Source organism: Esox lucius, chromosome 25 (genome assembly GCF_011004845.1).
Source record: "Esox lucius isolate fEsoLuc1 chromosome 25, fEsoLuc1.pri, whole genome shotgun sequence".
Lineage (NCBI taxonomy): Eukaryota > Metazoa > Chordata > Actinopteri > Esociformes > Esocidae > Esox > Esox lucius.
Window position 1 is genome coordinate 701,276 of NC_047593.1, and position 22,017 is coordinate 723,292.

Consider the following 22,017-nt stretch of genomic DNA (forward strand, 5'->3'; position numbering starts at 1 on the left):
ATGTATTTTAAAGGTCCCCTGACATGAAATTTTCATTTTGTGAGGTTTTTTAACATTAATATGAGTTCACCTAGCCTATATATGGTCCCAAATTTTCTAAAAATTCCATTCGGTGTAAATTGAGCATTTTCTATCTTTGACTTGGAGAAAACGGAGAATCAAACAGGCTGATCTGGACCCGTCTCTTTGTGACGTCGCAAGGAGAAATTGTTAACTCCCATGGTAACTCCCCTTTTTCTGCTTTGCCCGCCCAGAGAAAGAATTTAAATAGAGCCAGGTGTGAGGCACACGTGTGTGAGCGCGACTTCAATTTGTCTACGCGAGGAGGAGGGGCATCATGGCTTTTGAGCGAAGGAAACACAATAATTGCTCAGTAATAGGATGTAGAGATGAGCAACGAAGCCTTTTTTTACTTCCTTCATACATGCCACAGAAGAACCAGTGGAATGATTTCATTTTCTCCGGAAAAGCGCCGACACAGCTTCCCAAAGTTTTGCATGTCTGTGGCAAACATTTCACCGACGACTATGTACATAATGTTACACAACAAAATTATTTACTCCTGCGCGCACATAAATATTTAGGCTTTATATATCTTGTGTAACGTGGCTTCATGATATGAAGGGAGAACTTTTACATTTAAAAAAACCCTCTTCTCTAAACTAGAATATTTACTGATATAGATGCTAACACAGCTTTAAAATCATCACAAATCAGAGAAACATGAAAAGGCAAAAGCAGATTAGCTTTAACTTACATGATAATCAGACATCCTAACAAAGTATCATATAGACATAATATTTTTAACTAACCATTCGGAAACATCCTTCTGGAGGCGCTGAGTTGCAACTTCTTCATCCGTTGCTTCTCCATCTGGATCGGATTCTGGGTCAAACTGAAATGCTTCAATGTGTCTTCGTGCCCTTGCAATATGATCCAGACATACCGGTAAACATGCACGTTACCTTTGCCGCAAGATAGTAAAGGCCACGCCCACCCACCACCTTGCCTCGTCTTTTTCATCCTCATTAAAATTTAAAGTCACAGACACCAATACGGGCCGTTTGAAGGAAGCTCATTCTGTGACTGTATTGTAGTGGCTATAATTCTGCAGCAAGGCTGAATTTTTGAAAAAAGATTTCAGATACAGTACTAGGGACCACTATGGCCTATATTAAAGCCTACAAAAAGTAGCATGTCATGGGACCTTTAAATATATTTTTGAATACATTTGTAAATTATATTTCCGAACACATTTGGAAAATAAATGTCAAAAATGTTTGAAATTGGCCGCGTAAATATATTTGTAAAAATGAATTTAATGCATTTTTTAAAAACATGTCTAAATATATGATAAGGGGGTGTTTTGAACCTGCAACCTTATGCTCTACAGCTAGGCAGGCTAACCACTACTCCAAACAGGAGTAGGTGGATTTGAGAGACAAGTAGTGGTATTACCAAGTTTCCCTTAGTATGTTGGACTATTTGTGACTAAGATTAAATGTATTTTGGTAATGTACACATCTATAAAATGTGTTTCAAACCTAAATGTGATATAATCAATACGTCAGTAATTACATTTCATCTTTTTACTTTCACAGGACCTGAAAAATGCATTTTAATATGGGCTTCAAAATACATTTTGTAATGTATTTTCTATAATTGCAAAAATATATTTATTTTCCATATAGGGTGAGTTGCCCCCTGGTCTGAAAAGTTGTCTCATTTTACTTCCTGCCGTGCTGTGAACAACGTTAGGTGCAGATGAGCAAAAATAGTTCCTAAAACTCCAATGGCTTGCTGCAAACCGTTCGTCTCATCTCCGTCCATGCTGATCGCGACCTGAACATGTCCCTGCTCGAGTTTCTCAGCCAATCACAGGGTGAGGTTGACAGCCAATCACAGCGCGAGAAATGTTCTGCCATCTGTTTCAACCATACTCCTTCCGTTTCCACTAAACTTTCTCTCATACACACATACATTCTTCTCTCACATACATATATTTTCTTTACACATGCATACATTTTCTGCTTATATACATATATTATTTAAAATTGTGACTGCATGTGCATGAGATAAAAAATTTAGGAATATGTATGTTAAATATAGAAATATGAGAGAAAAATTAATTTGTGTGTGAGTTAAAATATAGAAATATAAGAGTAAAATGTATGAATGAGTGAGTTAAAAATATATTCTTATGAGAGAAAAAACTGTATGTATGTTAGAGTGAAAAAATATGTATGTGAAAGGAGAATGTACATACGTGAGGGTGAAAATATATGCGTGTGAAAGGAGAATGTATGTATATGACAGTGAAAATGTATGTATGTGAAAGGAGAATGTATGCATGTGAGAGTACCAGAATGAATAATGTCTTATACGGCCCCTCATAAGAACCCTCGAGATCCTAGATGAATACTGGCAGATAATGGAGGAGATTGCGCCTGTGTTGGAGACTTTAAAATGCACAAAAACCGTCATGACCACAGAAGTGGGCATGTCAAATTCCAACATTTACCCCATCACCTTCAGTCTCCGAAACACACACCTGATGAGAGCTGAGGATGACAGCCAAAGGGTGACAGAGTTTAAGGCAACGGTTCGGCAGTCCTTGAGTGACCGCATGGGGGTAAGCTATTTCGGGTTTATTTGCCTAAATATTTTTTTTTAAATAGCCTAGGAAGGAATTATTCAATTATTATCATTAGCGTGTCTTAGCTTACTATTAGTCTATTACTATGACTGTCGTAATAGCCTGTTTGGTTATGAATTAAGAGGGACATTAATTTGGCTATATTGTTAACCACAGGTTGACACTGATGAGTTGGTGGCCAAACCAGCGCTGATTGCCTCTGTCCTGGATCCTAGACATAAACATCTGTTTTTTTACAACATGGGAGAGAGAAGCCGCAAAAGAAAAACTTCTGGAAATTTGCGCTACTGTGGAAGTGGCCACTGATGAGCCTAGTGCTGTTGCTACTGGGGGAGATGAGATAGCTTGTGCTACGGGGGAAGATGATGAGACAGCGGTGCCTGCTGACCAGGCTGGTGTCGTACAACATGCCAAGGCAATGCCTTGATGTTGCTCCTGGGAGACGTCTACAGCGCCCCTCAAAAAGCTAAAGACCCAAAGGTAGAGGTGGACACCTATCTGAGAGACAATCCCCCTACATTGGATACCAATCCTCTTGACTGGTGGAGAAAAAATCAGACACGCTTCCCAAGGCTTGCTATTTTAGTGAAGCGCTATCTGTGCATCCACGGGACATCCGTTCCGTCTGAGAGGATTTTCTCCACTGCGGGTTTGACAGTAAACCGATTGTGCACAAGACTAACACCAGTCCATGTTGACATGCTGATTTAAAAAAAAAAAAAAAAAACAGTGGACGAGCTGTCCGTTCAGGCAGGTCATGCTGTAGCTGAGGAGGGAGGTTTTTTGTACTGGGAAGGAAGTTTCAATTTTGTTGGTTGTTTTTAGCCAAGTGTTTTGTTGGATGTTTTTAGCAAATTTGTTGTTAATGCTTGACTACTATTTTGCATGTAGAAATACATGTATTTTCATTAGAACAAGTTTATCTTGGTATATTTTGTTTATGGGTTACGTTACGTACATTAGTGTTTTCTTGTCGGTTAATGGTTGATTATCAATTAACAAGCGTTGGTTGTCGGTCAAAGAATAAAATACAAATGGCCATCCCTACAACTGTTCCTTCTCCGCATTATACATGGACTTGAGTGGGTAAAATGTGCATGCATCTATACAGTACATGCCACACACCACGATGGGATTTTAATTGCTTAATTTTATCATGGAGTAGACATGTATTGAAGCTTCTGCATTTACAATGAGGGAAAACATATATTGATCCCCTGCTGATTTTGTACATTTGCTCACTGACAAAGAAATTATCAGTCTGTAATTTTAATGGTAGGTTCTTTTGAACAGTGAGAGACAGATAAAAATCCAGAAGAACGCATGTACATTTCTTTTCAAATTGATTTGCATTTTAATGAGTGAAATAAGTATTTGATCCCCTCTCAATCAGAAAGATTTCTGGCTCCCAGGTGTTTTTTATACAGGTAATGAGGTGAGATTAGGAGCACACTCTTATAGGGAGTACTCCTAATCTCAATTTGTTACCTGTATAAAAGACATCTGTCCACAGAAGCAATCAATCAATCAGATTCCAAACTCTCCACCATGGCCAAGACCAAAGAGCTGTCCAAGGATGTCAGGGACAAGATTGTAGACCTAAATAAGGCTGGAATGGGCTATAAGACCATGACCAAGAAGCTTGGTGAGAAGGTAACAACAGTTGGTGCAATTATTTGCAATAGGAAGAAACACAAAAGAACTGTCAATCTCCCTCGTTCTGGGGCTCCATGCAAGATCTCACCTTGTGGAGTTGCAATGATGATGAGAATGGTGAGGAATCAGCCCAGAACTACACGGGACGATATTGTCAATGATCTCTAGGCAGCTGGGACCATAGTCATCAAGAAAACAATTGGTAACACACTACGTCGTGAAGGACTGAAATCCTGCAGCACCCGCAAGGTCCCCCTGCTCAAGAAAGCACATGTACAGGCCCATCTGAAGTTTGCAAATGAACATCTGAATGATTCAGAGGAGAACTGGGTGAAAGTGTTTTGGTCAGATGAGACCAAAATCAAGCTCTTTGGAATCAACTCAACTCGCCGTGTTTGGAGGAGGAGGAATGCTGCCTATGTCCCCAAGAACACCATCCCCACCGTCAAACATGGAGGTGGAAACATTATGCTTTTGGGGGTGTTTTTCTGCTAAGGGGACAGGACAACTTCACTGCTTCAAAGGGACGATGGATGGGGCCATGTACCGTCAAATCTTGGGTGAGAACCTCCTTCCCTCAGCCAGGGCATTGAAAATGGGTCGTGGATGGGTATTCCAGCATGACAATGACCCAAAACACACAGCCAAGGCAACAAAGGAGTGGCTCAAGAAGAGGCACATTTATTCAGGTTTTTCTTTTGATTTGTCAGCTGTCTCTATATAATAAACCAGGTGGTTTTGAATTCTGAATGCTGATTGACAGAAAGTAATTGTATATTAATGCAGTGGAACAAGGGGTTGTGGTAAATGGCCAATAAACCATGGTTAAGAACTGTTAATAGGTACACCACAGTTCTTAGCTGTGGATTATTGGGCAATATACCACAAACCCCTGAGATGCGATTTATAAACTGGTTACCAATACAATAAGAAGGTTAGAAGTGAAGTCATATCATACATGTGGTATACAATCTCATATTCCATGGCTGTCAGTCAGTCAGGATTCAAACCACCCAGTTTATAAAATACTGTATACAACTGGTATATAGTAACCGGTTTGTAATGGCAATAAGGCATTTCAGGGATTTGTGGTACATATTAATACCATGGCTAAGTGTTGTGTTAAGGCCACCCACCAGGCGTTGTGACTAAGAATGACACTGGTATATTGCCCATGTACCACATACCCTTGTGTCTTGATGCTTAATTATATACTTTTGTTCGGCAAAGATTTGATCTAGCTTTGAATCCCTTCAAGGAGATGAGCTCTACTGGATCTTACCTGTTCAAATATATAAAGTTAATGTGATTAAACATTTAGTGTGTTAACTTGCCATCTTAAAATAGAATGTATGGAAATACAGTTAGGTCTGGAAATATTTGGGCACTGACAGTTTTCATAATTGTGGCTCTGTGCGCTGGATTTGAAATGTAACAACCAAGATGCAATTGAAGTACAAACTTTCAGCTTTAATTCAAGGGGTTGAACTAAATATTGTATGAAACGTTTAGGAACTGCAACCATTTTCATACACAGTCCCCTTATTTCAGGGGCTCAAATGTAATTGCACGAATTAACACAATCATAAATGAAATTTTTAATACTTCGTCGAGAATCCTTTGCAGGCAATGATTGCTTGAAGTCTGGAACACGTGGATATCACCAAACGTTTGCCTTAAAATAACTCCTGGGTTGCTTTTGCTGTATGTTTTGGTTCATTCTCCATCTATAAAGTGAAGCGCCATCCTATCAACTTATAATATATCCCTATACACTTCAGATTTTATCCAGCTGCTTCAGTTTACTGTCACATCTTCAATAAATACTAGTTACCCAGTGCCATTGGAAGTGCCATTGGAAGCCATACATCACCCTGCCCACTGCCTCCAGTGTGTTTTACAGATGATGTGGTATGCATCGGATCATGCACTTTGGGGAACCTTCTGTATTTGCTCTTGTGAAGCTTTCTCTTTATGGTAGACTTGGATAATGATATGCTTACCTCCTGGAGAGTGTTCTGCACTTGGCTGGATGTTGTGAATGGGTTTTTCTTTACCATGGAAAGGATCCTACCATCATCCACCTCTTGTCTTCCGTGGACGTCCAGGCCTTATTGTGTTGCAGAGCTCACCAGCGCATTTTCCTCATAATTTACCAAACTGTTGATTTGGCTACTCCTAATGTTCCTGCTATCTCTCTGATGGATTCCTTTTTTTCACAGCCAAAGGATGGCCTGATTCACTTGCATTGTGAGCTCCTTTGACCACATGTTGTGGCTTCACAGCAACAGCTTCCAAATGTGAATACCATACCTGGAATCAACTCCAGACCTTTTACCTGCTTAATTGATGAAGAAATAATGAAGAAATAGCCCACACCTGTCCATGAAACAGCTTTTGAGTCAAGTGTCCAATTACTTTTGTTCCCTTGAAAAAGAGCTACATATTAAAAAGCTGTGATTCCTAAACCCTTCCTACAATTTGGATATGAATACCCTCAAATGAAAGCTGAGAGACTGCATTTTAAGGCCATGTTCATTATTTAACTAACTTGAATATATTCTGGTAAACAGCCAAAATAACAAAACCTGTGTCAGTATCCTTAAAAAATTTTTTCCTTATGCTGTAAGCACTCAATTGGCAGTATAAGCTTTGAAAGAAATCATGAAATGCGAGAAAAAATATACACATTTGTAACAATTATGTGGAACAAATCCCATTGAACTCACCGGTAAAAACATTTTTCACAGATACAGAAAGTGGGGATTTTTGGCACAAATGCTTAATTGTTCACATTTGGAAACAGGGCCAGGAAAATCTATTGAATTTTTTGATTTATATAAACAAATCACCCAAAATATCTGGGTATGGCAAGGAAACCTAAAGACTAAATCAAGTAGTCTTCTGAACATCCTTCTGAACTGTCTTAATGTTTTGTTTGTGTAGTCCATGAATTGTTGCTTTCTGAGGACAATGGATGCAGTCTGCCTGTCACATCTCAGTCAATCTCAGACCTGAAGTCCCTGGCTACAGCTCTTCTGGAGACCATCCATGAGAAGAATCTGGTCATTCAGCACCAGCGCCAAACAAACAAGTAGGGTGCTATCCTGCCCTCTAGAAATATTAAAATGTCCTCCTTAATCAGAATTTGGTTTCACATGTCATTACAATGGACCCATACTCTACGTTCCTGTAAGTTCCTACATTAATAGGCCCAAGTTCGTAAGTTTACAAACTGGGGACTAATTATGTAGTCGCTCGAACATGCATTTAAACCTGCACTGTTGTGAAGTCTAACACTCACATTAGGTAAAAATTAAAGGAAACACCATTGCTCACCGCCTGTCATTCTGTCTATTCTAAAAGTAAATGAAAGAAATAATGTTTAAAAAAAGGAATCGATTTTATGCTGTTAATAATTTGAGGCGAAAAGTTTGAAATTGTATTATTATATAATCAAAATTGCTATCATACTATCGGTTTCATCAGTTTGGATTTAAATCTTCATTAGCCTACTGAACACACTTGTCTGTGTTGCTACTATTCCTACAGGGTTCTGGGAAACCGAGTAGGAGAGCTCGAGAAGAAACTAAAGATTCTAGAGGTGTCAGGGTTATGGAGCCTCCCAGGTCTCTGTTGCCATCTTATTTTGGTTCTCTGCACTCTTTCATTATTGTTGAGAGATGAGAGGCAACATTAATTGATTATTCTGTTATAGCCTTTTCCTGCATATGACAAATGTCCAGTCGCATTGGTACCCAGTCATGTGTGTCATGAGGGATTTGATTGTTGGAGCTGTAAATGTTTTCTGCCATACTCAGTTTCTTCTCTTTCTTTTGCTTCTGCTTCCTGGAGGCCTGACTTACAATGTTACTCTGGGATTCTCTGGAAGTATGTTTCCAATGCTAGTAATTACTGCAATTATCTCATTTAAATTTTTTTTTGACATGCTTGACATTACATTTCAGTCAAATACCAGATGCTCTTATCCAGAGTGCATTGCGGTAGTGAAGAATCCAGACAACTTTACGGCTGTCACATGTGTTTTAGACATTTTGCTAACTTTGTCCTGTATTTTTGTCCAATTTACAATTACTACCACGCCACAGAGTAGTTTACAAATTAACATACTACATGTTAGAGACTTCATTGATGAGGTAGTTGATAGCTAACAATTACAGTAAATGTATAAGTAGGTTTCTTCCAATGTTCCTCTTTATCTTTGGAGTTATTTTCCTGGCCCCTGTGCTTCAGCATTTTATTGCGTGTTCTTTAGGGTTTTAGGCTGGGTATCCTTATAAGCACTTTGTTACAACTACTGATATGATGAGGTATTTATAATATCAAGAGGGATTTATTTAATTGATGTAGTTTTATTTCTATAAGCCTTTTCGTTTAATATATTAGGCCATATAAATGTTTTCTGTTCTTGCCCTGTAATCATAACCAGTTTGGATGTGTTTTTTTGCTGGACCGCGTAAGCAGAGACAACCCAAGAGAGCAAATGTCTCTTACTGAGTGACTGACTGACAGACTACCCCTTGTTAAATAGCGTAGTGGTTGGATAAGCGGACCTGCAAACTATAGGTCCTGCGTTCCAATCTCCTCACGGTCAAAATAAATTATGCATTAGGATTTTTATACCGACACTCAGTAAGTGTACAGCTCTGTGGTGTAGTGGTTAAAAGCACAGCCTGTTGTGGGAGACCCAGGTTTGAGTCCAGATGGGACAACAACATATTTTTTAATCACGGGCGGCTTGAACTAGGCTTGTCTGGTTCCTTTTCTGGTTTGATCCAATCCCTCTGAACCCAGTTTCAGCTCAAGAGAATAGCCTGGTCCCAAGCTGACTTGAGCAGTATATTCAACTCCTATTGTCATTTTTCCATTGTTCTGGGACCAGGCCATGATTTAGCTTTCCTGCCACCCATGCATACCCTGTCTTTTCTAATGTGTTATGCAACCAAAGATTAGGGAATCTGTGACGGATACAACAATCTGTTCATATATGTATGCCAGTCTGTTGTATTGAAAATAATTATCTGTAAGAGCGTTGTGTGCAGAGCAGCTTAGGAATGTAATGTTTTTGTCAGTACCATTGTTGTGATGTAGCATGTACAAGTTGTCATAGCTTGTTTATTATATAAATGTACAGGCATTATCAAAGTGCTTATGATATATTTTTTGGCTTTTTTTGTGATTGGAGGTCGAGATGCCATCACCCTGAATAAAACTCTGCTGCCTAGATACACTGTGACAAGCCCTGAGGAGAGAGAAGTACCATACACTGAACAGAGGGTTCACCCTATGGAGCAGGAAGTACATTTCACTATGCAGTCCATCACCGGTGAATGAGCCTGTGTTCTATGTAGTTATGTGGGGCCAACTGAATAAATTGCAGTAATATTAAATATCTTACATTCACATTCAGTCAATATTAAATGTATACCTTTCATTGGCTCTTATATACTATGACTTTTATTCGTCAAACAGACAATTTAAACATTCTGTTGTACTCCGTTGTTCTGGATGTTGTGATAACAATGTTACTACTGCTGCTACATCTTATCTATAGCATAACAATCTCAATTATTTTGACTGTAGATGATGGAGCAGAAAACTACATGGCAACCAATGAGACACAGATGGAAGGCATGCCCAGAGTGACAACGGATAAGGAGACAGAGTCTCCCATGTCAGAAGTAAGCATGGACACATCCAAGCAAAAAAACACAGACAAATCAGTCACCTACTGTTCTCAAGCAGCGATGATAAAACACGAATGTCAGACCATTGTCACAAATGAAATCATGGTGCACCAATTAGAAAAGACTGTAGGTGGGAGTTCATCCCTTTCCTCAAAGCCGTATTTGTAAACATCCTGCCCCTCGGACATCTTTCTACACATTTTCTTTTGTTATAGCCTAAATGTAATTTATTATCCTTTTTTTGCCATCAATCCACACAAACTACCTTATATTAACAAGCAAAAATATGTTTTTAGAATTGTATTCCAACATATTAAAAATGAATAACTTAGGTACATATGTCCAGGCTTTGGCCGGGTCATTCAAGGATATTCACAGACTTGTCCCCAAGCCACTCCAGCATTGTCTTGGGTTTGAGCTATCAGTCGTTGTCATGCTAAAAGATGAATCGTTGCCTGTCTAAGGTTCTGTCTACTCTGGATTAGGGTTTCTTTCCTCTGTATTTTTCTCTGTTCATCCGTCCCTCAAGCCTGACCAGTCTTTCAGTCCCTGCCACTGTCCAAGATCTTTTTGACCAGTTACTTAGTATGGAAGGACAGCCAGCTGTAGGAAGACTTGATGGTTTTAGATTTCTTCCATTTTAACATGACAGAGCCCACTGTGCTCCTGGGAATTTTCAGTGCTTCAGCAATTTAATTTATAAACTTGATGGCTTGGTATTTGCTCTTACAAGCACTTTGAAATGTGAAACATCCTATTGACCTCTTATAGTGGTGTGCCTTTCTGTGTCATGTCCAGTCAATTACTAATATTACTGCAAATTGCCACAGGTGGACTCCAATGCATTCTTAGAGACATCTCAAGGATACATATGAGCTCAATTTGGAGTTTCTTGGCAAAGAGACTGAATACTTATGTACATGAGATATTTCTGTTTGTTTTTATATTATAAAGTTGACAATTTTTAAAATATAGAGTGTTGTGTAGATTGAAAGCAAAAAGTAATCAATTAAATTAAGTCTATAACAGAATAAGAAGTGGAGAAAGTGAATACTTTCTGAAGGCACTATATGCTCTTCCAATTCTTCCACATAATTCCAACATGGACAACTGGGTAATATTTGCTGGAGGCATTGATCAATAATATTACAATCTATTTGCCCAATCAAAAAGACAGTCAAACCTTTTTATAATTTCCTTGTGTAATCAGTAGTAATGTCCCTATGTATTATCAGTATTAACAAATTTACTATTGAATTGCAACACAATTACAATTGAATTATTGTTGGTTTAGTTGTCAAATAAAGGTCTTTCACAGCATATTTTAAGCACAACAATGGAATTATCTTGCCCAAGATTTAGCCTTGGATGGTTTACGGTGGAATGAATACTGTTAAATTTTTTAGAAGAATAACCTTTACTTTTATTCACTGTATTACTAAAGTAATACTTGAGTTTGTTTGTGAAATCTTGAAATCACACTTATCAGTTAATTGTGAACAATTACACGGTTACAAAAGTTACATTGTGTTTCATACAATTGTTTAGTTGCATCTGTGCAAATAGCTTAGTCAAATTCTTTACTTACAATATGAATTAACTCAACACACGTTAATTACCTTTTAAATCAACCAAAGCATGACATTTGTATAGGCCTATATGATTATTTTAGATTCATTTTAAAATTAAACTATGTTGATTACTTAGATTCATTGAAAATTAAACTATGTTGATACATTTTTGCAATTATTTAGACCTACAGTGGGGAGAACAAGTATTTGATACACTGCCGATTTTGCAGGTTTTCCCACTTGCAAAGCATGTAGAAATCCTGAAAATCACATTGTATGATTTTTAAGTAATTCATTTACATATTAATATGCATATTGTATGACATAAGTATTTGATACATCAGAAAAGCAGAACTTAATATTTGGTACAGAAACTTTTGCAATTACTGAGACCATATGTTTCCTGTAGTTCTTGACCAGGTTTGCACACACTGCAGCAGGGATTTTGGCCCACTCCTCCATACAGACCTTCTCCAGATCCTTCAGGTTTCGGGGCTGTTGCTGGGCAATACGGACTTTCAGCTCCATCCAAAGGTTTTCTATTGGGTTCAGGTTTGGAAGCTGGCTAGGCCACTCCAGGACCTTGAGATGCTTCTTACGGAGCCACTCCTTAGTTGCCCTGGCTGTATGTTTCGGGTCATTGTAATGCTGGAAGACCTAGCCATGACCCATCTTCAATGCTCTTACTGAGGGAAGGAGGTTGTTGGCCAAGATTTCGCGATACGTGGCCCCATTCATCCTCCCCTCAATATGGTGCAGTCGTCCTGTCCCCATTGCAGAAATGCATCCCCAAAGAATGATGTTTCCACCTCTATGCTTCACGGTTGGGATGGTGTTCTTGGGGTTGTACTCATCCTTCTTCTTCCTCCAAACATGGCAAGTGGAGTTTTGACCAAAAAGCTCTGTTTTTGTCTCATCAGACCACATGATTGACCGTCATCTTGAACTTCTTCCAATTTTATCCCTGATGTTCTTACAGAGCTCTCTGGTCTTGGCCATTGTGGAGAGGTTGGAGTCTGTTTGAATGAGTGTGTGGACAGGTGTCTTTTATACAGGTAACGAGTTCTAACAGGTGCAGTTAATACAGGTAATGAGTGGAGAACAGGGGGGCTTCTTAAAGAAAAACTAACAGGTCTGTGAGAGCCGGAATTCTTACTGGTTGGTAGGTGATTTAATACTTATGTCATGGAATAAAATGCAAATGTATTATTTAAAAATCATACAATGTGATGTTCTGGATTTTTGTTTTAGATTCCATCTCTCACAGTTGGAGTGTACCTATGATATAAATTACAGACCTCTACATGCAAAAAGGAAAACATGCAAAATCGTCTGTGTATCAAATGCTTGCTCTCCGCACTGTAGGTATTTGATCCCCTCTCAATCAGAATGATTTCTGGGTCCCAAGTGTCTTTTATATAGGTAACGAGCTGAGATTAGGAGCACACTCTTAAAGGGAATGCTCCTAATCTCAGTTTCTTACCTGTATAAAATACATCTGTCCACAGCAGCAATCAATCAATCAGATTCCAAACTCCCCACCATGGCCAAGACCAAAGAGCTGTCCAAGGATGTCCGGGACAAGATTGTAGACCTACACAAGGCTGGAATGGGGTACAAGACCATCGCCACGCAGCTTGGTGAGAAGGTGACAGTGGGTGCAATTATTTACAAATGGAAGAACCACAATAGAACTGTCAATCTCCCTCGGTCTGGGGCTCCATGCAATTTCTCACCTCGTGAGAACGGTGAGGAATCAGCCCAGAACTACACGGGAGGATATTGTCAATGATCTCTAGGCAGCTGGGACCACAGTCACAAAGAAAACAATTGGTAACACACTACGCCGTGAAGGACTGAAATCCTGCAGCACCCGCAAGGTCCCTCTGCTCAAGAACACACAGGCCTGTCTGAACTTTGCCAATGAACATCTGAATGATTCAGAGGAGAACTGGGTGGTCAGATGAGAAATTGAGCTCTTTGGAATCAACTCAATTCACCGTGTTTGGAGGAGGTGGAATGCTGCCTATGACCCCAAGAACACCATCCCCATCGTCAAGACCTCTACATGCTTTGTAAGTAGGAAAACTCGCAAAATCGGCAGTGTATCAAATACTTGTTCTCCCCAGTGTACAATGCATAATTTGTGAAGTGTGATTACTTGATTAAAGTCTATGGTTACATTTCAATGACTATTGAGCCTAACATTTTGATTTATTTAATTTATTTATCCTCAAAACAAAAGTTTCCTTTTTGTTACTACAGTACACAGATAAGCCATAACATTATGAGCCACCTGCCTAATATTATGTAGGTCCCCCTTTTGCCGCCAATGCAACCCTGACCTATCGAGGCATGGACTCCACTAGACCTCTGAAGCTGTGCTGTGGTATCTGGCACCAGGACGTAAGCAGCAGGTCCTTTAACACTAGAACCGCCTACGGCAACTGCCGTTGAGTTTTAAAATAAATTAAATAAATAATTAATAAATAATTAAAATACATTTTGAAAGCTACACCCCTCCTCCTTCCTTGACTTTTCCTAAATAGACATATATTACACTGTGTCGTTGTCAGAATTCGAAACTGACAAATGGAAAACTATTTAGAGAAGATTTACCTGTTGTTTTCTTACCCCGTTTTCCTAGCGTTGGTATCCAAATGGTACCCAGGCGCTTATCAGCCTTCACTGAATGCATGATGTCAATGGATGAATGCGTGAGCCTTGGTTGAATTTGAATGAAATACAAGATTTCCATGACCATTAAAATATTTAATTAGGCTTTTATTGAAACATAAGTAGCCTATATTGTTTGTATTATCACACATTACAATAGGAGTTTCAGCTTATTCTGTAGGCTAATACATAAAATGTAAATATCAAATGTAAATCTACAAATATATTATGCTAAATAATTATTCACCAAACAAAATACCAGTGATATTCTTTACTAGTCACGAATTACAAACTCAACAAGCGTATTATTACGTTACAGTTTTTATATTAGGAAAGAAAAACTAAATCGCACACACATCTTATTGTCTCTCTTAGAATTTTCTCTGCTTATTTTACTTAAGATTAAGATTCAACAATCAGGAGAGGGAAACAGTGCCCTACCAATGCTGTTTAACGTAGAGGTGGGCAGCTGTTGACCTCAACTGGGGATGTCGTCGGGCGGTGGAAGGAGTACTTTGAGGATCTCCTCAATCCCGCCGTCACGTCTTCCATTGAAGAAGCAGAGTATGAGGGCTCAGAGGTGGACTCGTCCATCACCCAGGCTGAAGTCACAGAGGTAGTCAAGAAACTCCTCGGTGGCAAGGCACCGGGGGTGGATGAGATCCGCCCTGAGTACCTCAAGTCTCTGGATGTTGTGGGGATGTCTTGGTTGACACGCCTGTGCAACATCGCGTGGCGATCGGGGACAGTGCCTCTGGGATGGCAGACCGGGGTGGTGGACCGGGGGGTGTGTTCCAACTACAGGGGGATCACACTTCTCAGCCTACCCGGGAAAGTCTATGCCAGGGTACTGGAGAGGAGAATACGGCCGATAGTAGAACCTCGGATTCAGGAGGAACAGTGTGGTTTTCGTCCGGGCCATGGAACACTGGACCAGCTCTATACCCTCTACGGGGTGTTGGAGGGTTCATGGGAGTTGGCCCAACCAGTCCACATGTGTTTTGTGGATTTGGAGAAGGCATTTGACTGTGTCCCTCCCGGCATCCTGTGGAGGGTGCTTTGGGAATATGGGGTCCTGTGTCCTTTTTTATAAAAAATAAATTAACCTGGAAAATACTCGTTGAGATTAAAAATCTCTTTTTCAAGAGTGTCCTGGCCATGACAGGCAGCAGTACAACCATACATACAACACAGAATACACAGAATCGGAAAAGGGTGGCTTGCCCACTTCAGGTTGGTGGAGAGTGCCTGCTTCAAGTGGAGGAGTTTAAATATCTAGGGGTCTTGTTCATGAGTGAGGGAAGATGGAACGGGAGATTGACAGACGGATCGGTGCAGCTTCTGCAGTAATGCGGTCGATGTATCAGTCTGTCGTGGTGAAGAAAGAGCTGAGCCGCAAGGCGAAGCTCTCGGTCAATCTACGTTCCTACTCTCACCTATGGTCATGACCGAAAGGACAAGATCCCGGATACAGGCGGCCGAAATGAACTTTCTCCGCAGGGTGGCTGGGCGATCCCTTAGAGATAGGGTGAGAAGCTCGGTCACCCGGGAGGAGCTCAGAGTAGAGCCGCTGCTCCTCCACATCGAGAGGGGTCAGCTGAGGTGGCTTGGGCATCTGTTTCGGATGCCTCCGGAACGCCTTCCTGGGAAGGTGTTCCGGTCCCGTCCCACCGGGAGGAGACCTCGGGGAAGACCTAGGACACGCTGGAAGGACTATGTCTCCCGGCTGGCCTGGGAACGCCTCGGTGGAATTGCAGGGATTTCTGGCAAGTACTGGCTGTGTGCTACATGTGACAATAATCTCCCGTATTCTTCATATGAATGGGTTATGGAGTAGGGTGGCAAGACGGAAGCCTTTTCATACAAAGAAAAACATCCAAGCCCGGCGGAAGTTTGCAAAAACAAACATCAAGTCCCCCAAAAGCACGTGGGAAAATGTGTTATGGTCTAATGAAACCAAGTTTGAACTTTTTGGCCATAATTCCAAAAGGTATGTTTGGCGCAAAAACGACACTGCACATCACCCAAAGAACACCATACCCACAGCACACATCCAAATCAGCAAAAGCATGGCTTCACCAGAAGAAGAATAAAGTTTTGGAATGGCCCAGCCAGAGCCCATACCTGAATCCAATTGTGGGGTGATCTGAAAAGGGCTGTGCACAGGAGACGTCCTTGCAATCTGACAGATTTGGAGTGCTTTTGAAAAGAACAGTGGGCAAATTCTGCCAAGTCAAGATGTGCCATGCTTATAGAATCCTACCCAAAAAGACTGAGTGCTGTAATAAAATCAAAAGGTGCTTCAACAAAGTATTAGTTTAAGGGTGTGCACAGGTTGTGAGTTTTTAATTTTTCCCTAAGTTATTTTTTCAATTGAATTGTTCACATTATGGGTCACATTAAGAATGGAAAAAGTTCTGACATGATTTATCTTTGTCTCATTCATATACATCACAAAAACCTGGCATTTGAACAGGGGTGTGTAGACTTTTTATAACCACTGTATATAATGTGAACTCTGTGAGCAGGTCAGACACATCTCAGACCCAATTTACAGCATTTAGTTCACAATGGCAAAACTAGCAGTGCACTTGATAGTTTTCTTTGTTTGTGTGACGTGCAGATGCTGCAGCATATCAGCAATCGTTCTGTATCAAATTTACAAATAAAATTAATTTGATCAACTTTATCAATTTTAGTTCTACAAATAGGTTGTAGCCTATGTAATTATTTCTTTGAAATATATTGTTTTTATCAAGCAACCATGCTTTAGGCCTATGTAGGCTATTCATGCGTATATCCTTTGATTTTCACAAACTAGTTGATAATGTCTCTTATTTTACTTTGTACATCAAAATGAAGACTAAATTCTAATGGCTTTATCTTTGAATAATTTCTGTAATTTTCATTTTGTACATTTGTAGAGCCTAATAAACGAATGAAAATAGTCTAACCTATGTTCTAAGAAATAATCATTGTATCAATGTATTATTTTTTTGTACTTTTTTTTCCATATGATAAGACATTTAATACAAACACATTCTTGTATTTTTCAAGTTCATTAACCATTTAAAACAAATAAATTATGTAATTCTTAATTGCTTAGACTTTTCCATATACGTTTATGACAACCCAGTAGAAATGATGCTCTGGCTGGATGGTGATGCTGCAGAGGAGAATGTCCATGCTAATAGGGATGATTCATATGCTAATGACGCCAAAAAACGGCATTCGGCTCAGGCAAATATTGAGGGTCTGAAAGGCCTGGCGGTTCTAGTGTTAAGTCCTGTACATTGAGAGGTGGGACCTCCATGAATCGGACCTGTTTGTCCAGTACGTCCAACAGATGCTCGATTGGATTGAGATCTGGGGAATTTGGAGGCCAAGTCTACAACTCGTTGTGTTCCTCGAACCATTCCTGAACCATTTTTGCTTTGTGGCAGGGCGAATTATTCTGCTGAAAGATGTCAGTGCTATTAGGGAATACCATTGCATGGTCTGCAACAACACAGGTAGGTGGTATGTGTCAACAACAACATGACTGGCAGGACCCAAGGTTTCCAAGCAGAACATTGCCCAAAGCATCACACTGCCGCCTTCTTCACTTCCCTTCTTACCATAGTGCATTCTGGTGCCATGTGTTCTCCTGGTAAGCGACACACACACCCGTCCATCCACGTGATGTAAAAGAAAATGTGATTCATAATTGCACAGTGGTCCAGTTCTGATGCTCACATGCCCATTGTAGGTGCTTTCGGCAGTGGACAGAGGTCAGCATGGGCACCCTGACTGGTCTGCAGCTATGCAGCCCCATACGCAACAAACTGTGATGCACTGTGTTTTCTGATATCTATCAGTACCAGCATGACCTTTTTCAGCAATTTGAGCTACAGTAGCTCATCTGTTGGATCGGACCACACAGGCCAGCCTTCATCACTGCATCACTGAGCCTTGGCAGCCCATGACCCTGTTGCTGGCTTTTCCTTCCTTGTTCCACTTTTGATAGGTACTGACCATTGCAGACCGGGAACACCCAAAAAAATTCCAGATTTACCCTATTTCAGACTGAGGGGCACGTCAGGGTAAGAAGGGAAGCGCATATTGCAATGCACCCATCATGCATGTAAGCCTCTTGAGGCAGTGTTATTATCGGGGCAAAATGTACCTGAATGACTGGGTTATCCCATTAATAGACTTTTCTGATGTCATAGGTATATTCCAGAAAGACAATGCCAGGCTCATTGGGCTCAAATTGTGCAGGAGTGGTTCAGGAGGCATGATGAATCATTTGCACACATGAATAAGCCACCACAGAGTCCTGACCTTAGACCGCTTGAAAGTCTTCGGGATGTGCTGGAGAAGACCATACGGAGTGGTTCAACTCTCCCGTCATCAATACAAGATCGGCAAAAAGTTAAATAATAAATGTTGTGATATTGCATAAGGTTGTCAACAGTGCCATGGCAAATGTGTGCCATAAACAAAGCTAAAGGCATTCCAACAAAATATTAGTGTGTATGACTTTTTTGGGGGGCCAGGCAGTGTACAGGTGCATCTCAAAACATTTGAATAAAAATAATGTACTTTTCCACAATATTCAATTTTTTTAAGATGCACCTGGATATGCCAGTATGTTCCACGTGACATCAATACTATTTAAACATTTTAGAATGTCATGGCTGAGGTATGACAGGGATTCTATTCACTATTTCACTTTTTCCATGTTGTTCCAGAATAATTTTAGAATTGACCAAAAGAAAAATATCAATCTACACACAAATATCAATCTAATGACAACGCAGAAATGTACTTAAATGTTTGAAATATCACATTTACATAAGTATTACATAAGGATTGGAATTCAGCTCAGCTGTATCCTGTTTCTATTGATTCAACTTTGAGATGTGTATAATACTGGGGACCACCTGTGCTATGTTGATTGGACATGATTTGGAAATGCACACACCTGTCTGACTATGGTCCGACAACTGACATTGAATTTCAGAGCATTTATTCCCCACATCGAGAGGGGTCAGCTGAGGTGGCTTGGGCATCTGTTTCGGATGCCTCCGGAACGCCTTCCTGGGAAGGTGTTCCGGTCCCGTCCCACCGGGAGGAGACCCCGGAGAAGACCTAGGACACGCTGGAGGGACTATGTCTCCCGGCTGGCCTGGGAACGCCTCGGTGTCCCCCCGGAAGAGCTGGAGGAAGTGTCTGGGGAGAGGGAAGTCTGGGCATCTCTGCTTAGACTGCTGCCCCCGCGAACCGGCCCCGGATAAGCGGAAGAAGATGGTATGGTATGGTATGGAGCATTTATTTCAAAGGAATTGTCCGTACAGCGCTGAGACAGGATTGTGTCAAAACAGATCTGGGAAAGGGTATCAAAAAAGATTTTGGAAGCATGGAAGGTCCCCATCAACACAGAGGCCTCCATCAAGTTTGCAACCACCCAGTCTTTCTAAAGCGGGTCGCACAGCCAAATTGAGTAACCAGGGGGTAAGGGTCTTGGTTAGGGAGGTGATCAAGATCCCATTGTTCACTGAAAGAGCTCCAGTTTCTTTCTGGAGATGGGATAATCCAGCAGACGGACAACCAACTCAGCAGCACTCCATCAATATAGCATTTATTGAATGCCTCTCATCAGTAAAATGCATATGATAGCCTGCTTTGGGTTTGCTAAACAGCACCTAAAGGACTCAAACCATGAGAAGGTCTAGATTCTGTGGTCTGATGCCACTAAGATTGAGGTCTTTGGCCTGAATGCCAAGCATCATGTCTGGAGGAAACTGGACACTGTTCATCATGTGGCAGCTGTGGGGTTGCTTTTTGGAGTAGTCATGACCAAGAAAAGATGTAAGGAGCAAAGTACAGACAGATACTTGAAAGAAATATGCTCCAAAGTGTTCAGGACCTCAGACTTGGGCAAAGGTTTACCTTCCAGAAGCACAGTTACCCTAAGCACACAGCCAGGATCAAGAAGGAGTGACATTAGGATTACAAGGCAGTTGCCTTACCCACTGACCCACACTAGACATGGGGTTTTAGGATGAGTAACAACAATAGCAAGGTCGCTAGTATATGTTATAAAGACATTTTATTGTCAACGTTACATTGACCTTAGGCATCACAGCGTTGGGGTTAGGGTTAAGGTTAGATCTCACAGCACCAGGGTTAAGGTTAGTGTTAAGGTTTGGGCTACGGTTAGGAAACAAAAAAGGTTAGTTTAAGGTTACGTCTCACAGCTCTGGGGTTCAGGTTAGGGTTTGGGTTAAGGTTAGCTATCACAGCACTGGGGTTAATGTTAGGGTTATGGTTTGGGTTAGGATTACAAAGAAAATCACTTCAATCTTATGTTGTGACAACACCACTCGCCAGGACTAGTTACTGGTTCCCCAGTGGACCAGTGGGTAGCGTGCCTGGGTAAGATGTGGAAGGTCACCGCTTTTAACCATGTTGACTGTTTTTTTTTTACTGCACGTAATATATCTCACGAAATCCCCTGCCTAACATTTATGTAAAATTGTCTACGTCATCATTCTGAGACCAGGTTGGTTATTCGCAAACGTTTCTGACTGAATCTTTAAAAGCAATTACAATCGTAACAGAACATTGTACTACATCACAGAGCAATTACATCACTATATGTTAGTTGTGTATTTATGTAATTTATGTATTTCCCCACAGAATACATTTTTTAGACTAGCATGTTTGAATATAAACCCAAAACAGGGTGCCAGGCTGCCTCAAACAGGAAGTAATAAAAATATGGGGTTTTGTTGAGAAAAAGGGCAGAGTACAGGAGGTGAGCCGAGGGTTTCGGGAGCAACAGCCGACAACGGAAACGGATCAACAATCTACACCAGGACCTGAGACGGATGACATACACCTACCCACCTCCCCCTTGGTGTTTGTGCATGAACCGAACGACCCCAGTACAACAGAAAACTTTCAACAGCTCTGTGAAGAAATGGGGAGGGCCTACATAGACCCCAACTAAGGACTATGGGAGGGGTGGTAAAGTCTGAGGTCATGTGATAGTGACAAACCAATCATTGAACAATGTTGTATAATATGTATATCCTTCATACACCAAGGGAGGGAACTGAAAGATAATATTATGGTAAACCAATCATTGTACGGTTACGTGAAAATGTGTACCTCCCTCATAAAGGGCCTGAATAAAAAACTTTATAAAAGGGCCTGAAGGGTCGGATAAAGGTGCGCTTTTTGCTGTTGGAGCGATGACTAGAGAAGAGTTGATCTGACTCTTGGTTATTGGACCCTCTTAGAACCCGGCACTGTCTGTACTAGTGATTGACTAAATAAAGGTAGGAACTTGTAAACGCTCTGTCTCCTCTTGGTCTCTGTGTAGGTGTGTGATTGTCAAATGCTTGATCATAATTCCTCTGCCTCTGAGCTGCAGCCCTGTTTTTACGAGAGATAGTAGACAGTGAGATTCCGCATTCTCCATAAATCAACCTTAGACCTTGAGACGATATCAGTTTCCCATCCAGGTCCCTTGCAGGCAACTGAGAGAAAGGGGTAGACGCAATCGTCTTGAGAGTGTGTTTGGTACTGGTTTGCTCCAAGGTGGCGTAAAAATACATAAATTCCTTGAGGGATTTGGTCTGGGTTTAATATACAGTACGGTTATATTTGATAGAATATTTTAGGATAAAAGAAGTGGGTTAATTCAGGATTCTTTCCCGAGAAGGAGTACAATCCTTGATTCCCCACCATAAAAAAGATC

At 40.7% G+C, this 22,017-nt stretch overlaps 1 protein-coding gene across 5 annotated transcripts in view; it reads left to right on the forward strand.

Moving 5' to 3' along the window:
- Positions 1 to 21,613, forward strand: part of ccdc149b (coiled-coil domain containing 149b) — an 87,199-nt gene extending 65,586 nt beyond the window's left edge. The window contains exons 12-18 of one of the 5 annotated variants that reach the window (XM_013132105.4): positions 7,259 to 7,406; positions 7,865 to 7,941; positions 8,168 to 8,203; positions 9,519 to 9,659; positions 9,917 to 10,014; positions 18,274 to 18,349; positions 18,479 to 19,014. In XM_013132105.4, coding sequence (XP_012987559.2) covers positions 7,259 to 7,406; positions 7,865 to 7,941; positions 8,168 to 8,203; positions 9,519 to 9,659; positions 9,917 to 10,014; positions 18,274 to 18,336 — 563 coding nt within the window. In that variant the 3' untranslated portion in view covers positions 18,337 to 18,349; positions 18,479 to 19,014. Of the gene's footprint in view, positions 1 to 7,258; positions 7,407 to 7,864; positions 7,942 to 8,167; positions 8,204 to 9,518; positions 9,660 to 9,916; positions 10,015 to 18,273; positions 18,350 to 18,478; positions 19,015 to 21,054 lie in introns of those variants that run through there. The other 4 variants (XM_020044561.3, XM_020044562.2, XM_020044563.2 and 1 more) reach the window with 4 other exon arrangements.
- Positions 21,614 to 22,017: the final 404 nt, after the last annotated feature.